General features: G+C 44.9%; 1 protein-coding gene across 1 annotated transcript; it reads right to left on the bottom strand.

Moving 5' to 3' along the window:
• Positions 1–7,959: 7,959 nt before the first annotated feature.
• bpnt2 (3'(2'), 5'-bisphosphate nucleotidase 2) lies at positions 7,960–12,663 on the bottom strand. The gene is made up of 5 exons (XM_023828638.2): positions 12,032–12,663; positions 11,576–11,738; positions 11,376–11,471; positions 9,700–9,861; positions 7,960–9,559 (listed from the first exon to the last, which is right to left on the bottom strand). Exons 1-5 carry the CDS (start codon positions 12,368–12,370, stop codon positions 9,288–9,290), a joined length of 1,032 nt encoding a protein of 343 aa, XP_023684406.1. The 5' UTR covers positions 12,371–12,663; the 3' UTR covers positions 7,960–9,287.
• Positions 12,664–20,095: the final 7,432 nt, after the last annotated feature.

Below are 20,095 nucleotides of genomic sequence, written 5' to 3'. Positions count from 1 at the left end.
ATATCTAATATATGATTGCATATTGTTCCTTTAAATATGGCACTCACTCAAAAGCCTGTGTAACGTTTTCCTGTGTTAGATGCACACCAGAATATTGTGAGCCACCAGTCAACACTGTTTCTCTCTGGCATGATGTCCTGTGCCAGATAAATGACTGTGTTGCTAGTTAGTTTTCATGTAATGCTGTGGCTCTTGGTTGTTAGTCGGTTTTACTTAACGGCACTTGATTCTGTTTCTAGTGAGATTGTCTTTACATTACTGTGCATATGAATGAAGAATATTATATAGCACTTTTTATGACACCAAAGCACTTTACAGGACCAATGCGGAGCCACTTCAACCACCCCCACTGTGCAGCCCCCACCTGGATGATGCTATGGAAGCCATTCTGCACCAGTACACTCACCACGTAGTAGCTAAGGTGCTGAAGGGGCAGGAGAGAATTCACCAGTTAGATACAGGGCATGATTAGGAGGGAAGATCTGAAAGGGCCACAGCGGGCAATATCTGTACCACCCTGATGCTCTCAAAGGGCCACAGCGGGCGATTTCTGTGCCACCCTGACGCTCTCAAAGGGCTACAGCGGGCGATTTCTGTGCCACCCTGACGCTCTCAAAGGGCCACAGCGGGCGATTTCTGTGCCACCCTGACGCTCTCAAAGGGCCACAGCGGGCGATTTCTGTGCCACCCTGACGCTCTCAAAGGGCCACAGCGGGCGATTTCTGTGCCACCCTGACGCTCTCAAAGGGCCACAGCGGGCGATTTCTGTGCCACCCTGACGCTCTCAAAGGGCCACAGGGGGCGATTTCTGTGCCACCCTGACGCTCTCAAAGGGCCACAGCGGGCGATTTCTGTGCCACCCTGACGCTCTCAAAGGGCCACAGCGGGCGATTTCTGTGCCACCCTGACGCTCTCAAAGGGCCACAGCGGGCGATTTCTGTGCCACCCTGATGCTTTCAAAGGGCCACAGCGGGCGATTTCTGTGCCACCCTGGCGCTTTCAAAGGGCCACTGCGGGCGATTTCTGTACCACCCTGACACTTTCAAAAGACACCCCTGGATATTTTTCACCTTCAGAGGGTCAGAATCTTGGTTTTATATCTCTTACATCTGAAAGACAGCACCATTGATGCAGCACAGTGTCCCCATCACTGCACTGGGATCAGTATAGATCACAGGTTGGGCTCCACCAACAGCTCTTCCAGCACCAACGCAGCTTTTTAGCTGGTCACCCATCCAAGTTCTGGCCAGACCAAAGCCTGCTCAGTGTCAGGCGGATATGGCTACAATGTTACTAACAAATAGTGGTGATTGAATTGTGTAAGTGTGGCAATGAGAGAGCTAAATGGGAACAGTAGGGGTTCTAGTACCTTGGTAATGGTCACATGAACAGAGAGAGCCTGGGTTAAAAGCCGTAACTCTGGTTACCAGTCAGACACTGTGCCAACTCAGTCACATCTAGGTGGGGGAGGATGGGTCAAGGACCCTACTAGGTGTTGTTGCCCAGGGGCACTGTTCAGCCCTGTTACCACTATTTACTAGTCATCCATCCATCCATCCATCCATCCATGCAGTTGCTATCTTTCCAAACCCAGTGACATTCATTCACCCTTTCAACCATTCACCCATCACACACATTGAAATCACCTTTCAATCTCACCCAGAATACCTCCTTCGCATGAAACAACTCTGGCTCCAAGAGACTGTTGCTTTAAACTTTTAGGCACAGAGAAACTTCCATCTGCTAGATGTGTTTGGGCAGATGGTTGCAATAATTATCCGAAGCCTGAGCAAGAATGACAACAGCCGACCACCTGAGGAGGCAAGAGAATGTGAACTCCACAGGATTAACATATTAATGAATTAATTCACGGAACGAGGACACTAATACCTAAGTCAAATGAGTCTGTAATTTCAATTAAGCTATACATCATAAATATACTGTTTAACTATATTTGTCCTTTTTATGTAACAGCTTTTAGTAAAGCTACGATGTCTTGTAATTATTTATAATTATGCATGTGTAATCCTGCCTTCAAATTAGCATAAAAATGACGACTGATAATAATCTGCAAAGCAGAGTGAACATCCCGGCTTGTTAGTAGACCTTAGAAGCATAAAGGTGTGATGCAGGAAACCATTCACCCAACGTCAGTGCATTGGTGCGTGAATACTGATTCACTCGTGACTCACGGCGCTAACAGAGGTTAAGAGACCGAACTTTTGGGAAAGTCGACCAGAAGATGCCTGTGTGTGAGATCCCGAGAGGAGACACCCGCTGCTGAGCTCTTCAGAGACACCACTCACCATAATTGCCCCTGTCGGCTTTCATTTATTGCCTAAACGGGAGCATCTGTTAAGTTACAGAAAGTGTCATCAGGCTCTAATTAAGCACAGAGGTGACAGAATTCACTCTTACTTCCATAGCATAGAATTCTGCATTAATGTGCATGCCCATGATTGTGAGCATTAAATAGGACCCCTAATCAGAGTCCTCTTTGTCACATGTTGTGTGGACAAGCCACATTGGAAATGATTGGAACATGTGATGTCATTTTCCAAACTGGGCCCACCGCTGAATTCACTCTGCACTGAAAGCATCACCCTCACCATCACTCACGGTAATCAGCTATACGTAAAGGTCACTTAGCTCTCCAGAGATGCCCAGATCCAAATGGGCTTGTGTGATTCTTACTCTCTCTCCATTGTTGCTATTATTAATATTATTATTATCATTTTTACTGAGTGTTTGAGCTACTGGACACCAGAATTTCCCTGAGGGAATGAATAAGACATCCATCCATCCATCCATCCATCCATCTATCCATCCATCCATCCATCCAAAATAGCAAGTAAAGTAAAAGTGCAAGAACAGGAAGTGTGTCCTGTAGTAGGAACTGAGTTGTTGCGGGTTAAAAAATAAAAATCCATTAATTTCCCCTTATTCTGTGCAGAGTCATGATGAGCCTGGAGCTGATCCCGGGCAGCATGGAGCACGAGGCGGGGGAGGCCGGGATGGGGCGCCAGTCTACCACAGGGCATGAGCGCATACACTGAGGGCCAACAAAGGACACCTGGGGTCTGTACTACGAGGCAGGGGAGGCCGGGATGGGGCGCCAGTCTACCACAGGGCATGAGCGCATACACTGAGGGCCAACAAAGGACACCTGGGGTCTGTACTACGAGGCGGGGGAGGCCTGGATGGGGCGCCAGTCTACCACAGGGCATGAGCGCATACACTGAGGACCAACAAAGGACACCTGGGGTCTGTACTATGAGGCGGGGGAGGCCTGGATGGGGCGCCAGTCTACCACAGGGCATGAGCGCATACACTGAGGGCCAGCAAAGGACACCTGGGGTCTGTACTATGAGGCGGGGGAGGCCTGGATGGGGCGCCAGTCTACCACAGGGCATGAGCGCATACACTGAGGGCCAGCAAAGGACACCTGGGGTCTGTACTACAAAGCGGGGTTACTGGCTTATCAGGGTAACTTGTCGGACTTAAGGTAGTCTGGGCAAAATGTAAGTGAGCGAATTTGAAGTCCATTTATACTGTGGTACCTTAAATCCGACAAGTTACCCCGATAACCCCGCTTCGTAGTACAGGCCACTGGTCCTCCAGACAGGGAAATCGGGGAACCTGCAAAAAAATCCACGAGATCACGCAGAGAAGATGCTAATTATTCTCCCCAGATCGCAAATTTTCTCACTTCCTTTTGAGGCAAGACACTTGAGGCAATAGTTGCTGCATAATTTAGTAGCTCTGTATTAGCTTGGCTGTCATTCAGAGGCGTCCATTGAGTTACAGCAGCTGAATAACTTACTGACTGACTGTGGATTCTCAGGTGACATGGAGATATACAGACGCATCAGAATATCATTTAATTTCATGATATTTAATTACTTTTCCAAGAGGAATTGATAGGCCTACTCCTTGATAATTTTTAGTGCTACTCTCAGTATTGGTAAGTGATCCAGTTCCATAACCAGTATGGCACCGCTATTGCGTGACATTTGATAGGGTTAGGGTTAGGGTTACCTTAGGTCTCCAGAGAGCGATGCGGTGCCGTTACTTCTCAGATCCGGAGATCGTTTGACCTGGCTGGGTCAGGCTCGGCTGAAAGCCCCGCTTCTCTAGGAGAGACGCTTCCGAGCGGTTGACCAGCGGACGCCCACACAGCAGACCACGGTCACATCAACACGCCTTTAAGCTCGGTGTTGATATCTGGCTCTCAGAGAGGCTTGCTACTGCAAAATACACATTACAGAGACATACCAGCTCCTGAGAAACACCCGTGGATTATTATTATTATTATTATTCTACCTTGAAATTGTTAAATGAATAGATCACAGACGAAAACACAGTCATTTTACTTCCCTGTAATACTGGTTGCTTTACACATGATAACTCTTTAGGTACTTTTTCCATCTTCCTGCAAACACTTAAAAACTAAGTCAGTGTTGGGGCTTAAGCACCTCCTAAGCGCCTCCTGAGCGCCTCCTAAGCGCATCCTAAGCGCCTCCTATGCACCTCCTAAGCAGCCCTAGCAGCGCCCCCTGCAGGCGCTTCATAAAAAGACATTGATGACTGCAGTTTCCAAGCTCTTACTCCAGTCTTATAAATAAGACCACAATATTTTATTAGCAGAGTGTAGAGCTTCCTTTGGCGGCCGAAACAGCATCAGTTTCTATTGTCCTGCACAGTGGTGTTTGGCTCCAGTCTAGGGTTGGAGCCTAACAAAGTAACAAGTGACCAGAGGATCTTTGAGCCATTCCTCTCGGTCAGGTCTCCTGACTCGCTCCTCCAACACATCCCAATGTGGCTCAACAATATTCAGATCTGGTGACTGTGTAGGCCATGGGAGATGTTCAGCTTCACTTTCATGTTCACCAGTCTTGCTGTGTCTATTGGTGCATTATCATCCCAATACACAGCACTACCTTCAGGGTACATTGTTTGCACCACTGGGTGAACGTGGTTCTTTAGGATGGTTCGGTAGTCATTGGCAGTGACAGCAGTTTGGGTGGTGACCCTCTTTGGGGCTTTTTCACACCGTAACTCTCCCGGATCTGGGAAAGACTTTGAAGACGGACTCACCAGAGAGCAATATATGCGTCACATTGTCCACAGCCCAAGATTTGCATGATCGAAATCGACATTTGGCATTGGCACTGTGAAGCTCCCGATTAACAGTTCTGGTGGAATCAGGAGAGTCGAGGTGCACATTTAATTCTGCACTGAGTTGGGCGGCTGTGATTTCCTGTTTTTTGGATACAATCTGGGTTAGTGCCCGGATCAGACGGCTTCCTCTTGCATCCACAGTTACTCCTGTTGGATGTGGTCCGTCCTTCATGGTGGTATGTCGACGTTACCATGGATACTGTGGCTCTCTAGACACCACAAAGACTCGCTGTCCTGGTCACAGATGCACAGACTGGCCACCAGCTCACACACAAATACACATGAAACCTCAAATACTGTCAAGCACGTGTTTCAGTTTCATCGTCCAACCCCCGTATCTCATACGATGTTACAACCTACTCTGAAACAGTACATTTAACATCAAGCTGTTTGACTTTTATAGTAGGCTTGGCATGTCTTCCATCTTCAGTCTCCCCTGCATTGCGAGCAATCACACCATGAAAATGGTGAAATTACTAAATGTATCTTTAATATCTTTCTGATAATTTTCTATGATTAACATATCAGCTCATACTTTCATTGTAAATAATCTATATATGAATCTGGCATCTCATGAAATTCAGTACAATATTAATGTAATCAATTGCTAATGAAGAGGATGAGTCATATTTTCACATTGCAATTATGGCAGCTGCCGAAATTAATCTGCCTTATTGCAGCTGGAAAATGACATGATTCAGGCTCATATTGTATGTTCATCATTTGTATATGTTTTGTTAGACAATTGGAGAATCTGTATAGGGAGTTAAACCAATTATGCAAATGAAAACAATAATAAAATAGGAGTGCTGCTAATGTAGAGTGATGAGGACATCGCACTATATTAGTCTCATTATCTGATATATTTACGGTTTTCTTTGAAAATCTTATATTAAACGGGAGTTTGTAATGAAATTTAGGACACAGATATACTGATGCTCAAGCACGCGAATGCGGATTAAGTGCGGCTCTTGGCACCGTATGTAACCTATTATGCACGAGTGGGTGCACTCCTATCTCACAACACCTGATACACTTCTTCAAAAAGATTATTACCACGTGGCATCTGCTTGTTAATCTGGTACCATACACTCTACCCTGTGAGGGCTGATAACTATGGTTTTCCATGAAGTCGTTTCATAATACAACACCCATAATTATTCTGATGTATGCAGAATCAGTGTATACAACAGCCCCAAGTTTGCCAGGCTGTGACAATTGATTTGAACCAATTTGACTCTTTGTGCTAAAAAACATAATTGGCTTATAGATGATACTCTTTATTTGCCTTGCGATCGTAGTCTATTGCTTCCTGTAATTACGAATGCATTCAGGGTCTGCTTGCTCTTCACCAAAGAGACCGTGGACATATTTCTCCGGAAAAAAAGGAAGACCATTAGATCCTTTGATGTACTAAAGAGAAAAGCACTTTATGAGAAATCAAGACCACCTGTCATGGCATATATATGATGAAGGCAATCAGACAATACAGGCCTACATAATGCAGAGCTGCACCGGACCTTTCGATGCTCTACCAGGTTGGGGGGGGGGGGGGGGGGGGTGAAAATTTGTGTGATTATCAATGATCAAAAAGGGGGGCAGGTCCTCAGGCATCTTCATTGTGGGGCTTCCTTCACCCCCCCACAGTCCAAAAACATCCTGAGGTTCATTGGAGTTACCAAATTGCCCGTAGGTGTGTGTGAACGGTGTGTGTGAACGGTGTGTGTGAATGGTGTGTGTGAACGGTGTGTGTGAATGGTGTGTACGCCCTGCGATAGCTTGGCCCCTCATCCTGGGTTGTTCCCTGCCTTGTGTGTCCAAAGTCTCCAGACCCCTTGTGACACTGAACAGGATAAGTGCCTACAGAAAATGGACAGCTACATTCAGTGACGTCGTAAGTTTGTGTTATGTTTATCTGTCATATACCGCATGCTAGGATGAAAGGGAACAGGGCTCATTTGTACACAAACGATTCCATAGGTCTTTCAAAATCCTTCCTAAAACTGTTGGCATTTATGCAAACCCTGCATACCCAGAACACCAAACCACTAAAACAGAAGTGGAGATTGGTTTATCGGAGCACACTGGAAATCCCTGTTGACTGCGGCATTTTAAATTGGGGGAAAGTGGGCAGCTAAATGACTTTATCCTGACTTCAGAGAAATCATCAGGCCAGAGGTTTCCAGTCATTTCTCAATAACCAAATGACATCTCAGCCTTTGGGACTTGGGGTAGCTGGGTGTGAAAAAACCCCGTTTAGTAAATGGGCTTCTACTTTAGATTCATAAAAAGTCTCACCCAGGATTCAAAATAAAAGTCTAATCCAAAAAGACTTTGTTTATTAAAGCGTCAAAACGGAAGGTTATAAAATAAAATCAATTCAGAGCTTAGTATGAATATGAGAAGCCACATGCAGCCTGGGAGCCTCAGGACATCGACGGCACATTAGCAGTCAAACAAGCTAATTATTTCTCTAATTGAGCCATTTATCTCAGATCATCTTTTGACACACAGAGACAAACGATGGAATAACCCTCATTTCCCCTTTAGGCACCAACACCAACCCACGAGGACGTTTGAGCTTACATGCGAGTTTTCATGCTCCTAAATCGACCAGCATCAGGGTCAAAGGTCGCTCTGGCTTATGTCACTGTTAGGCACATGCAGGTCTTTCATAATGTCCACGAGACTCTCAAGTAACTGAGTTTCACACAGAAATAACATTAATGACAAGAGGTGCAGCATAAAATAATTTCTAAATGTAAACACACACACACCTTTAACTTTTATTAGATTTTATTTGAACACAGTCATTTGAAATTAGCAAATGAAAACCCCAAACAATTTCAGGTACAGAAGAATAAATGTGAGACAGAAGACATTATCCTCAAATTCCCTCATATATACTTAATTCCCCCATAATTCTTCATAGCGTGATTTTCTGCTTTCCCCCGCAGACCCCCCCACTTCAGGCCTCACACAAACATCACCGTTCTCTTTCTGCCATTTTACACCCCCCCCCCGCCACCCCCAAACAGAAATGCAATTCAGGCAGCTGGCCTCCTTCCCCGGTCACGATTCTCACAAAAACTCAACCAGCGGGCCGACCAAAAAGCACAACAGACGGGTACAGCGGTACCATAACGGCGCGGCTTCCATCCCCTCGTAACTGGACACAGCGGGGAGGCTCCTGGCACAGCAGCGCTTGACGGAGAGCCCCTTCATGTCAGAGAAAACGCAAAGAACCTCAAACCCAAACGGGGGGAAAATAAAGAGCATCTAAGAGCAGAAACCCGCATCTGCTCTGTAATGAAACCTGCATTGAACCAAAAACCTCCCGGTGCAGAGCTTGAGACACCATGCAATCAGCTCCACACGTACGAGCAGAGAGAGTGTTCACAGTGAATGGCAGGCTGGAGAGACCCTCTCGCCGATACCTCAGCAGCATCTAAGACCTGCCTGCTTTAGTGTGCTTTACTCTTTTGGTGGCACTGAAGATGAGCAAACCTATTCCACAGATAATGGGATCCAAGCGCTAGGAATGTGGCTAAAACCTGCCAAACAGAGTGCATGTACCGGACAAGCAAAAACCACTTCTGAAAATAAATACTTCCCATTTTTTAAATAAAACAACAGGTCATGCATTTGCTATGACCCCCCCCCCCCCTCCACCCGAGCAAATAACACATTTAAAAGTCCCATCCCTGACTGTAGGGGTGGGGCGTAAATTATCACCAAATATACAGTGGAGTATATTGGTTGGGTCTATTTCACAGCGCGGAATAAGTAGCATTCAGTACAACTATTAGCTGCTATGGTCAAAGGAACTCACAAATTAACATAGAAGCCCCCCCCTCCACACAATCCACGACACATTAAAATGTACTAAGGGGAGAGCTGGTACTATGTACTGCAACAGTAGCATGCCAGGATACTGTCCACAGTGGCTGATGTCCCAGAGAAACGTATCTGTCGAGAGGTTCTCCTTCACGTGGACGGGCGTCCGTTTCTGAGAACCCTGGTAGAGACCTTTATACCATATTTTTTTTCCCTTGTACCGTATTTATTTAAAATGGAAAAGTATAATGACGTTAGAGACAGGCTAGTTATCTGTGCTTCTCGGCGTCTCGAGCCGGCAGCCGGAGCACCAGGGCCTTGTGGTCCATGTGGATACTAGCTAGAAGGCCGCCGTTGTTCGCCTCCGAGCCCGTGTAGTTAATCTCCTCGCCCTTCAGCGTGGTCATGTGACCGCCCAGCGCCCGCAGGATGGCGTTGCCCGCGCAGATGTCCCACTTCTTCACGTAGGTGATGTGGAGGTACACGTCAGCCTCCTCGTACTTCTCGTCTGTGGGGTTCAGAAGTGCCAGAACTTTGTAACCTATGGAGCGGAAACAGGGAAAAAAAAAACACCATAGGAAGGTTCAGTTTCAGTAAATATTAAACAAAATTAAATGAATGAAATATTTTACTGCAATGTATAACCCTTGCACCTCTCAAGCAATGCATCCGACGGCGTACCTGCGCCCCCTGCTGGAAAAATGACGGTGTTGTTGCCGAAGGCCGCTTCCACGAAGCCCTTCACTTTGCCGGCGTGAGAGCGCGACACGATCACCCGCGGCGACTTCTCGTTGTACGAGTCACGTGGCTTCACGTTGGACCCGCCATCGACCATCGCCCAAGCTGAAGGGGTGAAGATTAATTTCAGAACATTTTACATTTCAGCTGCAGGCTTCACTTCTTGCAGTATATTTCAATTTAATTAACCATTATTAAAATAATTTAAAAAAAAAACCTTTACACACTTCGTTATTCTATACCATATATCTTTTGTAATCCATATTTACAACTAAGGGCATAACTTTGGGTTGAGCATGGGGGGTGTGAGGTCTCCACTCTATTAAGGGGGTCGGGGGGGTTTACATCATTTTACATCTAAATTTACGCAGACTTTTATAACTAATAAAATTGACTGCTAAAATAGGAAGACATTTCATGTTTATTCTCATCCATTTCTTTACAATTACAGATATTTTCAAAAGATAAAAGACACAAACCTAGAAAAATTATCTTGAGAAACAGTGATACACATTTGATATGTGAATGTCAGCACTGACAGTATCATTAATTACATTAATTACAATTACGCTCTACCATAGAGAGTATTCTGTCCTATTGTATTACAGTGTGGTATTCCAGCTGCACTGTAGAGGACCAAAGGGATCTACAGAGAGTGGTGAAGGCAGCTCAACGGGTTATTGGGTCTGAACTTCCAGAGCTGGACTCCATCTATGCTAGTCGGCTGAGACAGAAAGCTAACAGCATTATTGTGGACATGCATCATCCAGGACACAGCCTATTTGTTGCTTTGCCATCAGGCAAACGTTTCAGGACAATTAAAGTGCACACAAACCGACTGAAGAATAGCTTCTTTCCCAGAGCTGTAGTCTTAGTTGTTCCATCACAACCTCACCCCCACACACTTAGACCATTGTAAACCTGGTTTCATGTAGACTTTTTAATTACTGCTCATACTTTACCATAACTACCTCATTTGCACTAGAGCAATTGTTTATTGTTTATCATCCTAACTGTATATGAAGTTGAAGGGAAGAACTCAATGTGTTTACACTTTTTGCTCTCTTTTTAATTGATTGGGTATTCCTTTATTGCAATTATTTCTCTACTGTGTAGATTATTATTATTATTACAACTTTTAATTTGTGTACTTTTTTATATTTATATATGTATATCGCTGCTGCTTAAATGAGAGTTGCCAACTGAATTTCGTTGTTAATGTAAATTACAATGACAATAAAGTGTTTTCCTTCCTTACAAGTCTAACATTAAACAAAATGTCAGAGCACGAGACACTAGACAGCAGCTCCTGAAAAACCCTCTTAAGGATTAATGAAATGCAGAGTTTTGCTACGTTAAGTTCCCAGACTCGACTCCCAGTCTGCAACCAGCAGCCTGGACTCAATAACCCCTTTGTACCGTGGACCCTACCGGGCTGCCCAGGGTTCATAAGACACACACCTACTACCGCTGTACAACACCCCCTTATTCAGCTCTCAAACTGGGGCCAATCCTGCCTGTTTGTTTGTTTTTAGACTACATGTGGGCTGATGAACGTATTAAGCATTTTATAATAAACACTGGCATGGCAGATTGGTGAATAGCAGACACAGGCCTACCTGTATACCCAGTAAACGGTTTATGGATTACACCAATAACGGGAGCCCCGTTAACCGCAACGCAAACCATCGTCGTGACATACTTTCGGAGGTTCTCTATCAGACGGAAAAAAATAATGATTAGAAAAATATTTCGGCAAATGAATACTGTATGTTCAACTAGATAATATCATAGATGCGAAGGAGCAAGGGCCGCACACCCGTGTACTCCTGCGTGGCGTCCAGGGGATCGATCCACACAGTGATGCTTTCCGGCAGCACCTCCTGGCTCCGGCCGACCACCTGGGCGATCTCTTCGGGAATCCTACGGTCCCACGCCGGCAGATCCTCCACCCTGGTGTTGTCGTGCTCCTCCGAGTTTACCTGGGGAGCGGGAATTTGACAGCTATGAGCAGATAACACGCAGCCCCGCTGTGGCTCCCCACCCGGCCCCGCCACTGATAAACATCTCTAAATAGGAGCACTTTATACGGTCCCATCATCAACCCCTGTTACAATGAATTATTCAGTTTTAAGATCACAAAGATCTCACGCATAAAGCTGCTCCCATGTGTAAATGATAATTAGATTTGAAATACATGCAATCAAACCATCTTGCGCATTCGCTCGCGCTGCAGTATTGGAAGAGAGCAACCTTCTGCATCGCATCACCTCACCTGTAAGGAAGGAAAGGCGGTTTTTATGAGCTGATACATATTACGGTGGGAGCTCAAGTCCCCCAGCGTGAGCTTTTCCTTGGCTCCTTCCTTGGTCTCCCCCTTTGACTTCTCCTCCAGGGCGTTATCTTCCCGGACTCGCTTCACCTCCCGGCCGCCCAGCACCGCGGCTTCCACCGACAGCGCCAGCAGCTCGCGCAGATCCACCGTCTCGCGCTGCCTGAACGCTGCTATTCTGCCGGACAGCACCCCGGAATAAAGGTGATAGATTATGCCCACCCCCAGTAAGCAAAACACGGCCACTCCTAGCGGAGACAGCCGGATTCCCATCGGAGCCATTTCGGATAGCCTAATCCCAGGAGCTAATTGTCCTACGGAAAATGCATTTGTATTTCAAGACCTTCCGTGCAAATTTATGACTAACACCAATAACGCGATCAGTGCTCACGCTGCTTTCTCTACGGGGACAGCGCAGCTAAAAGAACATCCGGAATAATGAGACCGACAAATACATATATAAGATCTACAAAAACATCAGGCAAAACACAAATCCACGTCCACGTTAAGCAGGGTGGAAAAGGGTAAAGGTTCCGGTTTCTGTTCCAGGTCAGTCCTCCGATTCTTCTTCTACGCTCCGTTCGGATCGTAGTTATAAGGCGCTTTGTGGCGCATCACTCCCACCTAGAGGACGGGATGTTCACAGCAACAACGCGTTAAAATCGTACGTCCGTCCAGAAGACGTCAGTTTACAATTATATTTTCAGATTAGGCTGCATTGTTACACCAAACAAGAATAACAGTGCCGTTTTTTATGTTGTTATATGGCACAGAGCAATATTAAACTTGATTTTTATGCTAAATCCACCGTTATCCAGTAAATTAAATTAACTACATCAGTTTGCCTGCTTAGGAAATCGTGGAATAACGTGTTCATTAACGGCTTTCGTTTTCTTGCTGCGTGGTGTAGTCGTTCCATCTGTAATGAAAGACCAATTCAGCACAAAATAAATAAAGGCCCGTACTTTTGTACATTCTCATCTTAAAATAGAATGCCATTATACAAAATTCACTGCGGGGTTCAAACCATATAATTAGCGGATTTACGCAATAGACAAAATTGCATTTTTCAAGCACCATTTTCATTCACCACTAGATGTCAGTGGCTATGTAATAATCTTACTCTAGTCTAGAACGACAAATACATACTATCTTAGATCTGTACAGCTCGGTGAAAATAGCCCTCTTTAGGCAAATGCGGCGCAACACTTTTCCATAACTATGGGTGGATAAATATATTAATTGTGATTCCAAAATGGTTTATCATTCAAATACCATCTAACAGCATAAACGTATTGTTGTGACACAACTAGGATACGTGAATATACATGCCAGCGTAAATTAAATTTTCCAGGTTTTGTGGCTAATAAAATGGGGTGCGTGGTTAGGTATGTTAGGATGCTGTGCTTGTGGTCGGAAGGTCGCTGGTTCAAATCCTGAGACTGAGCAGGGGTTCTGACCCTAATCGCTCTAAGGAATGCCTGGTTATGCTTTCTCGATTATATGTTGCTTTGGATAAAAGTATGTGCTAAATAATGCAACATGGGGGGGCTTTCATACACCGACACCTATGAGGCACCCCCATTGTTAGCAACCACTTGATTTACATGAGGTTACGCGGATAGTACGCTGCAATGATGTACACCGTCCAAGTAACCTCATGCAAGCCAAACGATTGCTAACAATAATCACACGTGGCAACTGCAGACAGTTGTCATGACAACACATGTCCTCCACTGGAATCCTTCAAAAGCTCCCGCACCGTGGGATCTGTGTCCCAGACATAGTAAATCACCGGAAGTCAGAAATGAGAACACTTCGTTCTCATTACTATATTTACAGCTGGACATCGCATGGGCTGTTGTGGGTGTTTGTCCAGTGCTGCTTGTTTGGTGCCTGACTGGGTTGGATCGCGGCTGAATTATACCACTGACAATCCTGCTGTTTGCGCTCACAGGACAGATACCACTGGGAAGCGCTCTGGAACAGACCTGGCTGTGCGATTATACCTCTGCTGTTATGGTAACAATGTTTGCGTCAATAACAGCAGTCACTTCGTATCGGTGTGATTTATGTTTAGTTGTGGCTATAGTTCTTTTCCCCTAATAAGCGATGTTAATATCAAGTCATTGATATTTATTTATATGTAGGCTACATTTAAATAAAAAAATCTATGAAAACCGATTTCATTCGCGCTTCATTTGCATGTTAAGAGTGTTTCAGGTCGTCAGATCGTTGCCAGGACAACAGTAACTTTAATGAATGGGAGTCGTGCACCATCAGGGTGCAATTTCTAATTTTTATTTCTCCCTTGACAAATGTGCCATACTGCTGACTTCCCTCCTGCCCCTCCTCCCAAGTCCTGGGGGAAAGCTTATTCTCTGGAGTGGTAGGGTGAGTGTTATTGAAATGGCACACCTTCTGAACATTTCTGGAAAAATGTACAGAATCATCTCAGTGCCTTGAATCCCAACTTGAAGCCATTCTAAATACATCAGTGCCCCTTGTACACTATATAAAAGAGAAAATAAAGTATTACTAAACACATATATTAACTGCGACGTTTAACTGTCCCATTTTGCCAGGTGTCGCATTTTAGCAATACTCACTCTGTCTTTGTGTATATGAGCGTAGGTCTAAATGGATAGATTGATTGGCAGTTTCCGTTTTTATTGTAACTGTTCATCCTCAAAATGTTTTTTCCCCTCTATTTTCAGAGCCTGGTAAAAAAAATTGCAATAACACACGATGACTAACTGGATTGCTCACTCAGTTTACATGCTAAATTATTTGTTATGAAGCTTCTGATAAGTTTTAGGGTCATGGGATAAAACTTTATCATGCTCTCGGGAGGGAGCGGATGGATATTGTCACCTAGCATTATCTTGTCGAGTTTGTCAGTCACATTTATGAGGTGTTAATTGTGCTGTTGGACACCGATGACCCTGTGATGACGAGTTTCCGAATTATCATTTTAGCGTTATGCTAATGAACCGACGTCACGCCCCCTATTGTCTGGATCTACAAAGACCTTTTGGATTTCACAGCTGCGCTGGGATTTCATTAGTCACATAGCCATGGCCTGATCGAGGGTCTTCTGTTTTCCAATTGCTTTTTAGTTTAGTGTAGATGTTTGTTTATTTTTGGCTCTGCTGTACGCTGGAAGGCATGTCCACACTATGAGCGGCCGCTCAGGTGGGACGCTGATGTGTCTGCTTGGCCGGCATCCAGCCTCTGGGGGGTTGGGGGGGGATACAGGACAGCACATCATCAGTGTGATGGTGTGTGTGTGTGTGTGGTCCAGGTATACGTTACACTGTGGGGCCCAAATGTCCTCACAATGTGATAAAAACCTGTCATTTTGATGCTGTGGGGAACATTTTTTCAGTCTCCACAAGAGGAAATTCAATTTTATAAAAATCTGTGTCTGTGATCAAAAAACTAAAAATGGCGAAATTCTCCTATTTTGTTTTTGTTTGGTTACTTATGGTTAAGGTTAGGGTTGGGTAGGGGTTACGGTTGTCATTAGAGGGATTAGGGTTTTTCCCATAGAAATGAATGGACAGTCCCCACAAAGATAGGGGTACAGGTCTGTGTGTGTGTGTGTGTGTGTGTGTGTGTTTAAACATCTGGACATTTCTGTTCCTCTGCTGACGTGTTTCAGAGTGACTCGGCCGCTGTTTTTCAGTAGTTCTTCAGATGTTTGAGTGTATGTCCATGTGTACAAATGCATGTATGAAGGGTGTGTTTTGTTCGAGTGTCTGTTTCTACCTCTGAGCATATGACTCTGTCTTTGGACATAGTCTCTGCTTTGTTCATTAAGCTGGCTAATGCATGTCCGCTTTTCTCTGGTCACTGTTGCGGGTCCCTGTGACATGAGGAGGATCACAGGAGCCTGGAAAAGTGGAATCTATAAATCTGCAGGATCTAAAAACCATCCCTTCAGGTGATGTCAACGAACTCCAAGCAAAATAGACTTTGTAGTACACTCTCAATGCTACACTTATGGCATACTATTTCCTTGAATGAGATCCTTGTTTGTTATTTTTATAACAAACAAAGATGGATTAAATAGAATATAGTATTTCAATGGTTACATTTATACAATAGGAAATTAGATGTTGCAAAAACAAAATTTGCTGCTGAGTCGCATGAATATCTTGGATTAGATCAATATTGAGTATCTTGGATTAGACAAACACATGGAAGCAGTATCTCTGCACCCTTTAACATGAATGATTCATAGTCAAGAGGCACCAGGGTTACAGCATTTTGAGAGGAACTGAGAAGTGAAACTTGATGATGAATTTACCGCTATCATCAATCCAACAAGATAAAGCCGCAAATTGTAAAAAAGAACAATTTGTTTTAAGAGAGTAAATATTTAGTTTGGATTCATTTAGGTCAATTTCACATAAAAATCGTAATCCTCCTCTCCACTCATCCATCTTCCAGGAAGGCTTACCGAATGCAGGGTCACCATCAGCCTTGCATCTATCTCAGGAAACAGAGGGCACAAGGCAGGGGACACCCCCAGGAAAGGATGCTAGTCCATCACAGGGTGCACACTCACTTGCTACGATTTGTCATAGTGCATGACTGTATGTGTGCCAGTATGTCTGCCTGTATGTGCGACTGTACCCTGTGTTGCCCGGGACAGACTGTATGTGTGCCTGTACCCTGTGTTGCCCGGGACAGACTGTATGTGTGCCTGTACCCTGTGTTGCCCGGGACAGACTGTATGTGTGCCTGTACCCTGTGTTGCCCGGAACAGACTCTATGTGTGCCTGTACCCTGTGTTGCCCGGGACAGACTGTATGTGTGCCTGTACCCTGTGTTGCCCGGGACAGACTGTATGTGTGCCTGTACCCTGTGTTGCCCGGGACAGACTGTATGTGTGCCTGTACCCTGTGTTGCCCGGGACAGACTGTATGTGTGCCTGTACCCTGTGTTGCCCGGGACAGACTGTATGTGTGCCTGTACCCTGTGTTGCCCGGGACAGACTGTATGTGTGCCTGTACCCTGTGTTGCCCGGGACAGACTGTATGTGTGCCTGTACCCTGTGTTGCCCGGAACAGACTCTATGTGTGCCTGTACCCTGTGTTGCCCGGGACACACTGTATGTGTGCCTGTACCCTGTGTTGCCCGGGACAGACTGTAAGAGACCCTGACCAAGATAAACGGTCGGAAAGTGGGAAGATAAACGAAAACACCGATACCACATAGTTTGTAGGTGGGTCTGCAAAACCCCCAAATCCTTGAAGTACAGATTTAATTTTTCCCTCCACTGAGTTTCCGTATTGGATTTTCTTGTAGGGTCTTTTGTGTTTATACTCAACGCCACACTGAGTCGGCACTGACATTTGAAGATAAATCCCCTGTCTGCCTGAACAGAACCACCACACAACATGCGTCCTGGCAGGCGGAGCAGAAACTCAACCGCTTTACATCAGCAGAGAGAACTGTGCAAGCAGTTTCTACCAAGTCCCACATTTTCGGATCTGATTCCTGGGAATAGGAGACAGAAACATGATGCAGATCTCCATTTAGGAATTGATGTTGAAAGACTAACTCAGAAAATATTGGAGCTGATCAGATACCACCTAGATCATGTTCATGTTGTAGCAATCTGAGTTAGATAGGGAGCTGTAGACATCATCGCCTAAAGTTAAGCCGCTCAGATCATTGACAGTAAATCAAAAGAGAAAGAAGATTCGTCTCTATGGGGGAGATGTTGATGACCAAATGTATCCTGAAATGGAAAAAAAATAGGCTTCTTGTTTTCTCACTGTGGGAGAGCAGTGCTTGTTCGGGAACAAAAGCTTGACATCACTTATGAGGTCATACAACCACTGATGAGGTCATACAACCACTGATGAGGTCATACATGCTACTAAAAGATGCTCTGACATCTTTTAGAGCTTTATTAAAACGTTAAAATGTCTTTTAGAATTTCCCATGGCGTTTAACAAACTGAGCCTTGGCATAATTCAGTCTTCGCATGAAGCATGTGAATGTGGCCAGAGCAAACCCCATTTCACCGCAGGTGAAAGTCCACAAATGGACACACAGCAGATATGAGGTGGGACCATGAGGCAGTGACCCACTTCGAAAAGATCTCTGGCCAAGAAAACCGGCTCCAGGCGTTGTCGTGTTAGGATGAAAGATGGCGGAATGACCCGCTGCCTTTCCCGGGGCTCTGCGGAGCAGCCGCCAGTCGAGGCTTATATCCTGTCTGGGTCCTTGCCCTGCATGGAGTGGAATCGTGACAATCAGGCACAAAGCATTATGGGAGAATTACAAGCATCACCAGCAGCCTGTTAAATTGTTGTTTATAATCACTGGGTTCTTGACATACAATCATCTGTTAGAAGTAGTAGTAATAATAATAATAATAATAAATGCAGTACACTGGCTAAAAGGGCAGTGAATGGGGATTTGAATTCTGCCTTGCATGTTCTCCAAATATCTCATGGGTTTCTCCTGGGGTCTCTAGTGACCCCCTGCAGCTCAAACACATGCGGTTAGGCTAAGTGGTGTCTCTAAATTCTTCGTAGTGCGACTGTGGGGATGGCCTGGGATTCCATCCAAACTGTACCCCAGCCTTGTGCCCTGTACTGCCTGGGATGGTGTCCAGGCCCCCCGGAGGCCTGTTGGGGATAAACAGTCGGAAGATGGCGGCGTAGTAATGCTAAGAAAATATGTCTGTTTCTTTGATTTTGTTGTGGTTGTATCACAACTGTAAAAGTAAAACGTTTGCGGAGGGAAACCATCTGTTTCTTTGGACATTTTGAGGGACATTTCCCATCCCGCCCCTGGGGGCTTTCAGCCCACACGGCTCTGATGAAACACACCTGCAGGGCCTAATCCTGCTGGGATCTGGACTGCGTCACAAATAGATGCTCCTTGTAGTAGTTCCAGGGTTTCTGATTTCCCTGAAAAGCATCCTGTTAGGAGTATAGCAGAAAACCAAGCCAAAATTTCATCCATATCATATCAATCAAGTTTAATATCATGTATGTTGTTACCAAGTATGTAAAAATACTTTTCATATGTAATCAGAAAAGGGGAAACTCCCATGTGAGGAAAATGAAAAATGATTCCATGACAATGGCTCACAAAACAGGTTCCCCTGGCTAAAAGCTCTAAAAACATAACAGGATTCACATGACTTGCTGACAACACTAGCCTTTAATACATATTTTTTTTTTCCATACAATTTGCTCAGTGCAGAGCAGTTTCAGACAGAAGAGTCTCAATCCAGGAAGGCTGCATTTTAGTAATGACTTTAATTTCACAAACAAGGTTATTTCACGTGTAAATAATTTACCAGCTTTGACAGCGCTGTGTGTTTTATAAGCCGAGAGCCCCACTGTTTCGCCCTCCCGACTAGAATGTGCGATTTCAGCCCAATTTGCGGTTGCCATAGTAACTTTGATTCCTCCGCCAGAAGTGAAAACCCTGAAGGGCTGTAACTGGTTAAAGCCCACCTCCACAACAGGCCGTAAATGAATTGTTCTCCATATTTTGTTTGTTTTCATTTTCTGGCTGACATCAACGCCAAAGGTAATGAATGTACCCTGAAACGAAATGAAACGGAAACAGACTCCAAAACGAAACACAACGAAAGTGCGTGCTGGAGGTCATGCTTGTATTAAAATAGCACAGAAGACTTTTTCATAAATTCTACCAGGATAATTCGCACACATCGATGGTTGCTATGAAAAGTCCAGCCTTCCAGATATGTCCTTGAGCTGTTTATTTTCATGCAGTTTCATGCTTAAGTCCCATCCCATATTTGGGAGCTCACTCCATATTTGGGAGCTCATTCCATATTTGGGAGCTCACTGCCATTTTCCCTAACTAGTTATCCTTGGGTGAAACGAATGTCGCATCACAAGTCAGAAGACGACGCACCCGATTTGCTTGCCTTTTAACACAAACAGGCCTGGATTAAGTAGAAACTTCTTCCAAACACCTACAGATAAACTTCAACCACAAGGTGTA

Source organism: Paramormyrops kingsleyae, chromosome 4 (assembly GCF_048594095.1).
Source record: "Paramormyrops kingsleyae isolate MSU_618 chromosome 4, PKINGS_0.4, whole genome shotgun sequence".
Classification (NCBI taxonomy): domain Eukaryota; kingdom Metazoa; phylum Chordata; class Actinopteri; order Osteoglossiformes; family Mormyridae; genus Paramormyrops; species Paramormyrops kingsleyae.
This window is presented reverse-complemented; position numbering and strand designations above follow the sequence as displayed.

Coding starts and splice junctions, on each gene's coding strand:
- bpnt2 (XM_023828638.2), bottom strand. CDS start 12,370: ATGGCTCCGATGGGAATCCGGCTGTCTCCGCTAGGAGTGGCCGTGTTT. Junction 11,472..11,575: donor CGCCACGCAGGAGTACACGG/GTGTGCGGCCCT, acceptor TCCGTCTGATAG/AGAACCTCCGAAAGTATGTC. Junction 9,862..11,375: donor ACCGTTTACTGGGTATACAG/GTAGGCCTGTGT, acceptor TCACCCCTTCAG/CTTGGGCGATGGTCGATGGC.